Consider the following 14,327-nt stretch of genomic DNA (forward strand, 5'->3'; position numbering starts at 1 on the left):
TTCTAGGAAGTTCTCCATTTCATGAACCAGATTCTAAAGTTCACATTCATAGACTCCCCACACCCACATAGTGGTGTATATTTAATCAACGTCCAAACACATGGCTGCCAAACGTTTGAAGGTGTTTGTCCTAAAATAAAAGCGAGAGAGAGTTGGATATTAATTGTTTACGAGACTGAACTGCCAGGTCATGTAGTCTAGCGCAGCAGACGACAGGGTTCAGGGTCATCCCCTAGAGCTCAGTTTGGTATTACCTCCAGTGTTTGTGTCGTCTGCTGATTCACTGCCCAGTTCACAAAGGTCTCAATATGGCAAACACGCTGTACAGACCTTTGGCCTTCTGTGCTTTCAGAACTGGATATCTAGCTGAGAGTTCGAAAAATGTCATGATGAAAGATGGGAACAGTGTGAGAAAATATAGAAGGTAAATAAAAAATATAGAAGATAAGACTGTAAACGTTGATGAAAACTCTTTCTTTACCGTCTTACTGTAATAAGGACTGCATATTAGAAAGATTATGAACGACTGTAAAATGATGATTTTATTTGAATGGCGATCGGGAGAAAAACTAGCACAGTGCGGTCCTGTGAAACTGAGATATAATATAATATAATATAATATAATATAATATAATATATAATAAATTGAATAACTTTAATCTCCTCCGTTAGCCAAGAGACAATTTAAAAAATAAAAAGTAATAAAACAACAAAAAACCTCCGCTCACATGCACTTTGTTGTCAGTCTGCATTAATTGTTTTCCATCTGTTTTGTTCCTGGTATGCCGGCAGTTGCAGTGAGATAAGTCCAAATAAAACATTAACAAATATTAACAGCGCAGCTTACAAAGCATCAATAAAGTGCACTGAATAAATAACAGTTCAAAACACCAAATCAAAACAATACGGATAAGGTCATTTTGTGTCCACACCATTAGTGAGACAGACTGTCATTGTCTGCTGTCATTATCAAAGCTATTATCATGTCATTAATCAACGCTGTCCAAACCGTGAACAAAGTTTTCCTCTTTTATATTTTTATTTTGGTTCAATATGCGGATCTGGAATGGTATTTACATGTAATCGGCTTTTGTTTGAAAATTTTATGACTGCTGGTATTTTGGAGGGTTGAAAGAGAGAGGCAGAGGATGGGACTAATTTTTTTTCACCCTATTTATCTTTCTTCTGAACAAACTTGCCTGTTCATCTCGAAATTTTCATCCTCAGCAAACATCACGGTCTGCGTAAATTATTAAGGATGAATTTTTTTTTTATCTTGACCCATTTATTATTATATCTAAACACAGAAATCTCACAAACCTTATTTGTTATCTTATACGAAGAGTGTTTCAATTTTTTTTTTTACATATTTTTAGTCACGTGATAGTTTTAAAGACATCTTAAACTGATTTCCACAGACTAAGGATTAAATGAGCATTTTAACTAAAAGTATTGGTCGCTTAGCAAATGAGTTAAAAATAAAAAGGAGTTCAAAATCCATTGTTTATCATAAGAAGTTAAGAGCTCAAGTGCATTAATTATCAACCGGAAATTAATGTTCCGCGCGCACTTCCGGTGGAGCTACTCTAAACAAGGACAGCTTCTGGGCCTTGAGTTTGATTGCCGTGTTGTTGTAGGACTCCAGGATACGGTCAAATACAAGCGAGAGTCCTGCTGCAAATTCTGATATTAACTTTTCTAAGCTAACATTTTGCATTAACATATTGAAAAATAAAATAAATTTTAAATTACAAAGGCGCAGGCAGGGAGTAGACTGAAAGACAAAACAAACTCTTGGTCCGGAATTGAAAGGAAGACTAAATGGGAGGATTGGACATCCTACAGTCAATATTTAATGTTTGACTTTTGTGATTCACACGTTGACAATCTCAACCGACAACAGTCTCAAAATGTTATTCATCTTTCCTTTTTATTTCATAAGTTAATCTCTTATCTTTTAGCCTTCAGCCACCCACTTATTGGCGGGCTTAATAAGCCTCTAGAGAACAATTAATGCCTTATTTTCCGACACTTTCCTAAGCCCATTCAATCGGATTTTAATGCACTAACCACAGTGTGTACTTATCAATAAATACGCCATATAAGAGTATTACTTTTCATATTACTGTGCTGCTGATGCTACAACTAAAATTTATCTAAAACAAGAACCAAAGAAGGAAAGCATGAGGCAAGGAAGACAATTGTCAAGGGAAATAAATAAATAAATAAATAAATAAAGAAATAGGGTTTATGACTCAAGAAATTATTTGGCAACAAGGATGGTTTAGATACCATCTTTTCGTGGTTTTTATTAAGTATAAAAAGTGTAGAAGTTTCCTGTGTGTTTAAAAGGCAAGGTAACTGAAATTATATTAAAATTAATTTTTGTGATAATGTTTTAATTAAATAATATCTCAAAAAAAGAATCAACGGGAAAGAGGAAAAACCTTGATCGGTTTGTTTAAACCCTCCCTCGTTCTATGCAAAATAAAAGTCAAAAACATTATCCTGCCTTAGTGATTGATAAATTTGTTTATAAAGCGAATGTGTTTGTGCACCACACTGTGCCCTGACAATTCTTTACCACACTAAAATTTCAAAAAAAAAAATTCATTTGTCAACAAATCATTGAGGTAAAAGAAAGTGAACATTAAACTGATTACTATTCAAGTGTGCTTATTCCTGAGTTTGGGATCGCTGAATATTTGCACTCTCATCACCTTGTATCTAATATCGATACAGTTTCAGTTTTTTTTTAAAGTCCTGCGTCCATTCCTCACCTCTAATCCACTCGGCTCTTAAACCACTACTAATAGTGATGGTCAGCTTAATGTAACATTTGTTATCATATACTCTACAGTCTGTGTGATCGTAGTGGTGTTTTGTCATCTTTGTCACATCTGTCATTTTCAGGAGTCGGGGAACTGCCAGGTGAGCGGCTTGTCATTCGAAACATCACCAGAATGTGCGCCGACTACTACGTCTGCATCGCCGACAACAACGTCCCCCCGGCCACCAAACAGGAATTCCGTGTCGATGTAGACTGTAAGTTGACAGAGACCATAAACTTTGCAAGGGTTTCCCCACATACTACATATATAAACCGATATCAATGGATGTATTTAAATATATATATGCAAAAGCAGGCATGCTGGGACTCACGCGCGCGCACAGAGAGGAGAAAAAGAGAGTTTTCCATTCGTGCTTCTTAATTTTCTAGCTTCTGTTTCCTGTTATTATTAATTCACTGTTTACACTCGTTTTCTGTTGTGTTTATGTCTTTATATTTTTTCCTCAATAGTTGTGTTTGTGATTTCTGTTTATTTATTTAGTTTTGACATACGAAGCTTTCTTGAAGAAAACAACAGTAGCGAAAGTAAACATTCAGGGTAGGGGAACTTATCATTATTGTTATATTAACAAACCCTGGCGATCTTTCATAATTTGTCGTAGCAGTGTCTCACGCTGGTGCAGGCGGTATTAATACAGGGTCTTCAAAGAGCTCGCTCCGTGCGCGCGCCTAATGTGAAGATGAGGATGCACGCGGTGTTGTAATCAGCAACTCGCGACACACAAAGGCTTACAAAATGCATCTTCTCTACTTTCACTTGATAAAAAGAAATACGGACCATTGTTGTAATGCCGAACAACGATACTGTCTCCTTCTTTATTGCTTGCACAGTCTGTCTCTTCATTCGTCCTTCCCATCAAAGTGGCTTTCAAAGAGCGGTTGTGCGATGGTTTCCTCTACCAACAGATATAAAGGATGTGAGGCAATCTCAGAACACTGCCGATTCAATTCAGAAGCAAAGATGATAAGGGTGCCATTATTTCATGCACAGCCTTATAACCATCCTGTAAGAAAATATTTTAAAAAGCAGGGCTTTGATCACTAACCTCATTTTTCCACGCGGGGTCAAAGTATTTACGAGAACTTTTATAGTTTAGTTATGGTGTAGTGAGATTTAAGACTGCTGAAGTTTGTCAAGTCAACAAAGGTTGTAAGAGTTTAACACTTTTTACAGTTAATTTTGACAAAATAGTAGATGTTTATATATTATTTACTAATACTAATACCTGTTTACTCAGCAGTATCTATTATTTCAATCATTCAGTTTATCTTCATGAGAATAAAAGGTTGCATGTAGTGAAGATGAGTTTTACAATTATTACTATTACTATTCACTTTTAATCGTAGTTAGCAATAACTCTTTTCATCTTTGTATCGACTTGCTTTTTTTTTCTCGCCAGCCAAAGTAATTATCTACTTTTCCATTTTAATTCTCTGTTCGCATTAAGCAGCCGTAATTTTATTCCAGATTGTTCTTGTATTCGTGTCACGTTCTGAACAGTTTAGAATGCGAAGCAAGGAGAAGTTTCGTATTATTATTTTTTTCTGACATAGCCAACGGTTAGCATATATTTTATTCATCATTGCTTTCCGGAAATCTTGGTAGTAGTCCTGACTCCACTAAGATTATTGGGATTTGTTTACCTCTGACCTTTTTTTAAAGAAAGAGATACCTAAAACGTTTTTGTTTCTCTTGAAGAAAGCCCTGTTCTGGTTCCATTGCTCAGATACTGGGGTGGGGAGGAACTCTTCGGAACGTGCTAGAAATGAAAGACTTCAGTATCCGGGAACTAATAATATTCATAGTCAATTCTGCAATTGTCAGACTTTATATTAATACTCACATACGAGTAAATAGCGACATATATGAGATACAGATGTGTGACATACATGTCTAACCCTAACCCTGAATGAAAAAAAGATCCGTGTGTATGGCTGGATGTAGGTGTAAAAATCTTACACCACTTCTCTGCATTGTGACCAGATAACATTTCGTATCAACATGTAAAGATGTTGATGTGGCGTTTGTGTGACAGATCCACCCGAGATAAAGTTGCACAACAATCGCATCGGACAAGAGGTGGGCAAGGAGACCATCCTCGAGTGTGTCATCTCCGCCTCGCCGCTAGGGGTCTCCGTGTGGCGACGAAATAGTGAGGCTCTCAACAAACATCCGAATAAAGGAAAGGTTTGTATGCCATCAACCTTTGTTTATCCAAACCCATTCATTGCCACAACACCACCATCACACATACAAAGTCACACTCTAGAAAGCGACAAAGATGTTCGCCGTGTTTTATAAAATAGACCATGGACCATTGCGACAACCCCATGGCACTCTTTGCCGGGTGAGCATGATCCTCCACATCCACCCCACTTGCTGTTTCAGTACGAGGTGAACATCTACGACGTCGCCAGTGAGCTCAACACCATCGTCATGAGCCTGCGGATCGTGCGCGTGGAGATGGAGGATTATGGGAGCTACGCATGTGAAGCCCTCAACAAGCTGGGCAAGGTGTCCAAAAACATGGAACTCTACCGTAAGCGAACTCTGGGATGACCCAGAGGCTTCTGGATAAGTCTGTATGGTGCTGGAATTATTTTATGATTGGGAAAACGAATGGGATGGTCATGTAGAGGGTTCATTTAGTACAAAGACCTAGTCTCTTTCCTGATGTGTTTCTCTGTTTCTGTTGTGTCTTTATACTTTTTCTACTCGCTTATCTGTTTTTTTCAGTTTGTGTACCTGTCAGTCTGTCTATTTTGGTCCCAAACACAAACCTCTTTTTCTCCATCTTTGTTTTTTTTCTCTCATATTTGTCGTCTGCTGCTGAAGTACTTATCCACTTCATTAAGTTGGTAAGCAACTTCAAAGTCTAGTTTGTAGGAAATTAGAATGGTGCTTGCCCGCCTTGATTCTTTTAGTGCTTTGTTGTTAACCAATAAATGACCGTCGAGCGAATGTAGTGGAGTACTCTGGAAATAGGATAGGGTCGTGACCAGAGAGAGTTTAGAATCGCAATAAACTCGGGTTCAATAAAACACTAGGTTTAGCGACCCACTGCCTACATTCGTGTGTAGGCTGGGGGAATGGTGGGCCAATGGAAAGTCGAAAACATTATATTGACTGTCGAGAGTCACTAATTTAAAGCGTATATAGTTATTTCTCTAATTAAAACCTCACCTAAGAAGTAGCTTCCAAAATCGGCAGTAGTCGATGGTGAAAGTGCAAATTCGCTGCTTCGACATTTTGTCTTGATTCTGAGTGTCGGCATCTTGACTGCGTTTCTCAGAAATCGAACCGAAACTTCCACCGACTACAACGACAACGACGCCGGCCACTACCACGACCACCACAACCACAGCAAAAGAAAAGTTTGTCCTCGCGGATCCTGATAACCGACCTACAGGGTTTGGCGGTGGCAAGAACCCGGATGTGATCTTTAATGGTCAGGAACTGGCCAATCGGAATGGCTACCCACCCCGGGGAGGAACATACGGAAGCACACCTGAAGTCAAACCTTCTGGTGAGTTATCTTCCTTGTTAAGAGATTCAATATTTGTTTATAATCGTAATTACTTTGTTCACATTTAGATTGCAGCTAAAAGTATCATGCGAAATTAAATAAATAAAGAGATTATACTGATTTATTTTTGGGTACTTAATGTGTAATCAGCAGATAAGCTAAATAACGGCGAGCTAGTAAACAGTTGTAAACCTGTAAACAGCTGCAAGACTAAATCAGTTGCCGAAAGAGAAATCATGTGTGAAGTAAGCAAGATACGAACCTAGAATCCCCGACCCTTGACTATCTCGTTGACCAGCACTTCACCATTTCACCACCCGACTTCCTAACCAGACTGTAAAAAGCACCAGTCGAAATTCTCTGTAAAACTGCCGCCATGACAGTCTTTACTTTTACATGCTGTAAAGAAAACCAACCCCGTCGGGCCACAGTCGAAATGGCTGAACTATAATGCGATAGCACTTCATTTTTGATTCCTCCCAAGCGTTTGGCCACCTAGACGTCTGACCCTGCCTCAGGATGGGCCATAACCCGAGAGGTCGTAACAGGACATTTCTCTGGCGAAGCTGAAACGTCTGCTGAGTAAGCAGTGCTCACTGGGGGACCGATGAATGCTGCTCATGTAGAATGCATGTATAAGTTATAGTTATTTGGTTTCAGAGATGAAAGGGTTTTCAGTTATTGCGTCGGTAAGTGACCTTTTGATCTTCTTAAGTCGTTCAGAGAGGTTCAAACATATACATTTCTCGACATTTTACGACAATTGTAGAAAAAAATGTATACAACATTCTTCCTTTCTGTATTATGCTTTCTCATCTTTTGTGGTAGCAGCAGTCTTTCAAAACAGCAACAGTAGAAACTATAACAGCTTTAGTAGTACCTTAGAATTTTAAAAGAAACAGCAGTAAAAGCAGTGGTAGTGGTGTACAACAAGGACTACCATTCTATTGGCTGTCATCATGTAGTTAATACTTTTTGTTATCTCTATAAATCCTCCTTTTAATCGTTTTGCGTTTCATAAGCTCGCAGAATTTTTGTCAAGAACACAGGATCGAAAAAATCAACACTTGTGACAATCTTTGCTGTCTTTTGTTTACCTTCGCCTCATTTCTGCAAGCTGACCGTTTCTACACCCACCCAAACTCTACCGAGAATAAACATCTTACTTCATTAGTCCTTTTAAAAAAAGAAATCATTATCGTGTTGTTATCTTCTTGTGGAGTCTCCATATCGCACTGCCCTTGAAGTCGCGGGCAAGACGAGCTTGGTCACGAAGAACAAGCACCCGAGGATTGCATGGATGCTGGGAGGCTGCGGTGGCCTAATGCTATTCAAGAGAACGCCGGGTAAACCTTTTTCTGATCGGCTAAGATTTATCTTGGCCTTGGCACCCAGCAATTTCTATCTCTGCGCGCGCGGACGTGGAAAAACAAGCGTGAAATTAGATGACCCGCCCGGTCCACACTAGAGCCGCTCTTTGAAAACTCATTTTGCCTGGCGCTTTCAATGGTTTGTCAACAACCGCTGTCACCTCCATAACGAGAGGACTCAGTTTATTTGCATTTGAGGAGGGAGATAAGCGTGGTGGGGGAGAAAACTGAAGGTAACTGGAAACACAAGCCTGCAGAAGAACCGAGAGTACAGGCAGAGAAGGAGCGAGAATGAAAGGGTTGATCAAGTGGGAGGGTGAAGTAAGGAGGGACGGACAGAACAAGACAGACAGACGGACAAACGGGTGGATTGTGGACTAAATGGAGTTCTGGTGGTAAATGAGCTGGAGAAGGCTTGTTGGAGGGAGTGTGGAGTGGATAAATAGCAAGAGGTTCACAGAAATGGCCTTGTACAGAGATGGTGGAGAGAAGTAGTGTAATGGGGGTTTAGTTCCAAGATTGTTTCTTAAGTTGTGGCAATGTTTTGAGAAGAAAATTTCACGATGATCACAGCCTGTGTGTCTGTTAAGACAAAAGTTCGTAGCTGGGTAAGTTTGTTTTTAGTAACACCAACAACACCGATACCAACAACAACAACAATAACAAAGAGAAGGATATTAATAGAGTATTCATATGTGTCTCTTTAGGCAAGCCTTCATCCTCATAATCAAAATCGGAGAAACACTTCTGTTTTGCACGCTCAAAGGCATTAAACATAATGAAAAAGAAGCATAAAAATATACACGCAAACACCAAAGTCATACATTAAAGAAGTTGATTAAGACCGCAGTGTAGTCAGTGGATGATTGCACAGACAGCTCAGTATATCAGTAATATCAGTCAGGTATCACTCTTTTACAGTTTAAACAGACATTGTATTTCTTCTTGAACACGAATCTCATTGATGTGTAACATGTAATAACCTTTTTGTAACCGCAGTCACACCAAAAGATTTTTCACCCTCGTTATGTCTTAATTTTCACCTGTCGTAATTAGTTACTCCATACTCTCACGCTGGTTAAATGATTGGAAAAGAATAAGAGACATCATCAGCGAATCAAATTTTACTCAAAGTAAAATGAAATATTAAATTTGTTGTCTATGTCTCACACTGCTCTGACATATTTGATATTCGAATACTAATCTTCAAAAAAAAAAATTACAACAATAACAAAAGTAGAAATACCTTAGGCAAGAAATAAATTCAAGACCACGACACACCGTATCTTTATGAGGTAGAAATCTGTTACCTGGTCATTTTCCCACTTTGAAATATGTACTGTTGACACCACACTTAACGACCTGGCTACCAAAGACGGAGACGGATATTGGCAACTGTTTCTGCTCTTCCAGCCACGAGAGTTTTCCGCGCCTGCCCAGCTTCGTGCTCTCAACCTGTCAATTTTGCTCTTGAAATGAATTTCCTTTTTGGCATTCTTTGTGAAGTATGGGACTAATCTCACGAGAAGAAGAAGGAGCCTATAACTCACTTCTTTATTTGCTAGGCGCAAGACAGAAAGATTACTATATAACCAGACGGCACGAACAAGGGGCATAATTGAGATACCGAGTCAAATAGAGAGAGGAGGTGAGCGAGTGGGCAGTAAGTCTGTGGTAGTACCTCCAGGATTTGCTGAAAGCTTTGTACAGATGCTGGCAACTTCTAAGAGTCAACAATATATTTTATTGAGAAGGTTCATCATGTTGTTGATGATGTTAATGACGATGATGACGACCACTCTGATCAGTAACTTTTGTTTGTTAACGCTCATTGGCTGATTCACGGGTTGGTTGGGGTTTTTTTTTTTTCGTTTGTGTATTTTATCAGCTTGATTTTTTTATTTTCTTCATTCAAGATGTCCCTGGAATGTGAGTATGATCCTTGCCCCCTGCTATTTACCTAACTTCTGTAACGAGGGTCTTTTGTTTACATCTGTGCCCTATCGCAACATCCCAATCGGCATCAACAGTTTTTTAGTGCCGTGCGCAAATCGGAAATTGGGGTCAAGCGCATGTGTGAGCATCTTCTACATCTTCTACATCATTTCATCTTCATTGAAATGGATAAAGAGCGATTGGAATGAAACAGAAGCTCTGAGTCTGACAAAGTCGCTTTCACAGATGCCTGCTCTTGCCGAAGTAATAATTCCACATCGTGGGAAGCAAAAAACAATCAAAGATGAAAGCGAAAGTGACAATGCATGGAAGAGTTCAGCATGGTTTTTCTGTGTCTGACTCTTCCACCTTTAACTTGTCCTGTCGGCTGCTATCATCACCTGTCTTCCCGAGTGAGGGAGGAACTGAGCAGGGAAGGCGCGTTCTTGCAGAATAAAGCCGTTTTCATTCGTGTGGATTGTAAATATACAGTATCTTATTCAACATATTAAATAAGCACAACCACAAACATTTTTAATAATTGTAAGGGCTTTTAATAAATAATTAATTTAAAACAACAATTATTAGCTAACTTTTTCCTTTTTGCACAATATATTTAATGTACTTAAATATTTTTTCTTATTCCTTTTCACCCTCAGTGGAGCATAGGGCCGAGTACTTCAATATACTTACATAATATACGGAAAGACTCTATTGATACTAAGAAAATTATGTTTCCTCTCTTTCAAAATGATATCCTCTTTACCTTACTAGAAGTTTTGGTCTTTCTCAGAAAGTGTTATTTCATGCACAGTGCAACAAAGCAGGGGTTTTTTTCATTGATAAATAACATTGTAAATAGTTCTGGAAATATTTTTGTCAGGACTATAGTGTCTTTTATCTGAATTGATTAATGCACTTTCTGTTTCAATGTCGGGGTTTCTTTTAGAAATGACATATTGTGGCTAATATTCAATATAATTTGTATTTAAATGTCAATGACCGTATCGTGTATTGTATTCTTAAATTGTAACTTAATTTATTGTTGTATGTGTTCGAAGTATGCATGAAAATAAACGATGTATGGTGAGAAGACGCGGCTGAAGGAAAAAAAAGTACTTTTCAAAACAACATTACGACACTAAAACATCAAACAAAAATTTAATCCCACAAACAGAAAAGAAAAACAAAACAAAAAGTAAATTAAGGTCAAAAGGTTGAACAGTTTGTAATGTTATTAAGTAAAAAATAAAGAATGTCCTGAGAGAAGAAATAAAAAAGTCACTAAAGAAAGATCAATTAACATAAGATTGCAAGAATCATTTTGTTCAGTGAATACAAGAATGGAAAAACATTGATAAGTGGTGTCGTTAATCAGTTTCACTGCTACTATTACTGATTCTTGATCTCATTGTACAATTTCTTTTTGCAGGAATGCATGGTCCTGAATCAAACGTTTACGACAAGTCGTCCAGCGGCATTTCCGGTTCCGCTGACTTTTTCTATCTTTACGTCCTGAGTCTGTGTGTGGCGTCGTCATTATGGTTCAAAGACTACTTGGTGTAACTTAGAAACAATTTTTAGAAAGAAAAAATCGAATAAACTGAATGGTTTTGTGGCATGCCCTTTGAAATGCAGTTTGCTAGACATTGCAATCCGCAGAAATGTACACGGCTTCACTAATGAAGTTATTTTACCTTAAGATAATCTGTCAATTTTTGGACGGAATGTACATGCAACATATCTGGAGAAATGTTTGCTTGTGAGGTCTGAAGATTCAAAACACTTAAAGTTTTTAATACTCACACATCTGATTGGTTCACGCTTGTGGTCACTGTTTAAACAGAAGCGCTTTCGAAATATGTTTCAACATTTTCCTAACGAGATAAAAATTACAATTCAAAAAACCAGATAGGAAATTTTGTGGGAGCTAATATAAAGTTTCTTTTTACAGCATATTTTTTTTCAGATGATGCACTTTGCCGAGAAGTGATTTCAAGTGTACAGGGAGAAGAGCAGCTTCTTTAACACCAGCAACCAGTTCCATTGTTGCTTTTCATATCATTTCAAACTGTTCCAGATTCATCGTACCAGTAGCGAATTCTGCTAGTTTGAGAATGTCCTCGTTTCTTTTCAAAATTAAAAATGGGAGAATTTTTTCTAAAAAAAAACAAACAAACAGCGGCTTTCTTAAAATTCATATATTCCCATTAAAATGGTGCATAATCATAACCATTGACTATGAGTCGCCAAACTCACTGGTCTTGCATGTATATTACGAAGGACAGTTTTATTCGTCAACTTTAACCTGATCTTATATGCTAATTCTGGAGAATGATTTAATCTATGTCAAGATTGCTTTCACACGAATTTTCGCAAGTGTTCAGTTAATAATGTCTTTGGGGACAGCTGCAGCAGTTGAATGCCACTGTTTAAACTCACGTCCCCGCGTATTGTCAACAAGACAAACTGCTCAAATATAAATCTGTGTCGATACCTATCGTTCCGAAAATCTCTCAATAGAGAGAACTTCAGCACAGGTCTCTTTAAAACGAGTCCCGCGAGGCCCACTGCACCTAATTGTCTATTCCTGTTGAACCCAGAGAGGAGTACAACAAGCCATTTCACGCCAAACGTAAGATGAATCATTGTCGGATATGGTACCCGGGTGTGCCACTGCTGTGTTGGTTTCCCAGGATTCTCTGCTGGTAGTCAGCCATAAAGGCTCCATCCTCCGGGAGCTTCAGGCGCCGTAATCGATGATCTGCGAATCAGGAAGGGAGAGCATTTAGACGGCAGCCTCGCGTTCCTCCCTTCAGTTCCACCAGATACAGGTCTGCCACAGGGTGAAAAGGCAAGCAGATACAATAATGAAATAAAATAATGGACATTTAAAGGATTCTGTATTTATTTCTTGATATATTTATCTTGCAATTATTGGACTACAGACTAGGATAATTGCATCGGCGTGTTGTTACTGCTGGTGGCTATCAATTCATCGCTCGTAATACCTCCATTCTACCCCGACCTCACAGGCCCCCATACCCACAACCATTGTTATTATTAGAACTTGTAGTAATCGTTTGGGGTAGGGGTAGCTTCTGTAGCAAGCGCTCAGTTGTTGCCCTCATCTCTTTGCCCTCTGACAACTGCGACGACCCTTCCTTCTCTCTCTGGACTCGACTTATTCCTGTTTAACACAATTTGTTCCCTTGTCTCCAGTTTTGTTTCCTCGAAGCTTGTATATGTCTCTGACTACCCGTATGTCCGTTTACTCGTTGCACTCTCTTTCTTTTTCATTGTCTGTTTCTTCCTTCTTTCATTCTCTACTGCATTGTTCTCTTTACAAATATCTGAATGCCCTAGAATTCGTCCCAGTGACCCCTTGACCTGTTTGTCCAACAAATAAGTTATCAGTCTGTAGATATCTGAATTCCCATGGAAGTGCCAATAAAGAGGTATCTGCAAGGCAAATGAAAAAAAAGTGCATGGGTGTCAAAGTCGGGTAACACCATTTCGCGGGTTTGTCAAGGATGGCATGATGCAAAGCAAAGCGTGAAGCTGCCGAAGCAAGTTTATAGAGATCCATGGTCGGTCTTAAATTAATTGTCCACAGCTTCGTCGTGGGAAAGAAAAAATGCTTTCTTGCTGTTCTGGCCACTTTTTCACTCTTAAAAATCGTTCATTGGTTCCGGAAGAAGTAGATATAGCACTGAAAACAATTACGGCGAAGATTGTCGCAAAAAAAAAACAGAAATATAAACTAATAGTCAATAAGTTTTTTGTCTACAGTATTGTTGTCTAACAATACATCAAAACTCTGTCGTGATTCTCAAAAAAAAAAAAAAAAACTCACGAAGACAAGCGCAGATGCTTGTTGGCTCAGTTTGATTATCCGATAAAACCACAAAGAAACCGCCGCTTGTCTTCCTGATTTAAATCCGAGATTTGGTCGCACCCTGGATAATACGATTACTCAGAAGGAAAAAAGAAGCTGTAAGATGCGCAAAGATTCACTTTTGCTTCGTAAAAAGAGATTTCAGCTCGAGGGCAGTAATTTCAAAATTGATAATTCATGCTGATGTCCTCGCATTTCTTTTTTTTTTCTCCATCAGGCTCATACCAACGCTGTGTCAAACGTGTCAGTTGGAAGAATAAAAACAGCATGACGAGTCAGAAGGATTGACAGCAGAGATGAAAAAAAGAGGAAGTGGCAGAGAGAGAAAGAGAGAGAGAGATGGGAAAGGGGTGGAGGAAGGTGGTCATGGAGAATCTAGCACTTTCTCTTCAACACGTTGTCAACGGCAAGTCATGTGAGTTCCGTGAGTTGCCGGATGCCAGACTGCTTCGGTTTTTGCGGAATCTGCGAACAGCATTTTGTTACAGCCTCCCTCCCTCCATCATTGCAGTGTTGGCAAAGCAATCGGGAAAATGGGCGACAAGAGGGTAGGACAACACATGGTGAAATGGAGAGGCCTTATACTAGAGAGAAAAGGGGGAAAGCCTAGAATGAATGGCGAAACTGGAATCTCAGCAAGGGAATGGACGATATGGAGGAGTAGTTTGGAGCCCAGCATGATTGTAGATGTTAAGTAAACTGAGCACGTGACCCTGAAGTAGTCCCAGCCAGTCGACAGCGCCGGA

At 39.0% G+C, this 14,327-nt stretch overlaps 1 protein-coding gene across 1 annotated transcript in view; it reads left to right on the forward strand.

Moving 5' to 3' along the window:
* LOC112553801 (limbic system-associated membrane protein-like) overlaps positions 1-13,440 on the forward strand; it is an 81,859-nt gene extending 68,419 nt beyond the window's left edge. The window contains exons 5-9 of the mRNA XM_025221253.1: positions 2,914-3,045; positions 4,888-5,039; positions 5,241-5,391; positions 6,145-6,378; positions 11,116-13,440. Of these exons, the coding sequence (XP_025077038.1) occupies positions 2,914-3,045; positions 4,888-5,039; positions 5,241-5,391; positions 6,145-6,378; positions 11,116-11,249 (803 nt within the window). The 3' untranslated portion in view covers positions 11,250-13,440. The remainder of the gene's footprint in view (positions 1-2,913; positions 3,046-4,887; positions 5,040-5,240; positions 5,392-6,144; positions 6,379-11,115) is intronic.
* The last annotated feature ends 887 nt before the right edge of the window (positions 13,441-14,327 follow it).

Source organism: Pomacea canaliculata, linkage group LG13 (assembly GCF_003073045.1).
Source record: "Pomacea canaliculata isolate SZHN2017 linkage group LG13, ASM307304v1, whole genome shotgun sequence".
Taxonomy (NCBI): Eukaryota; Metazoa; Mollusca; class Gastropoda; order Architaenioglossa; family Ampullariidae; genus Pomacea; species Pomacea canaliculata.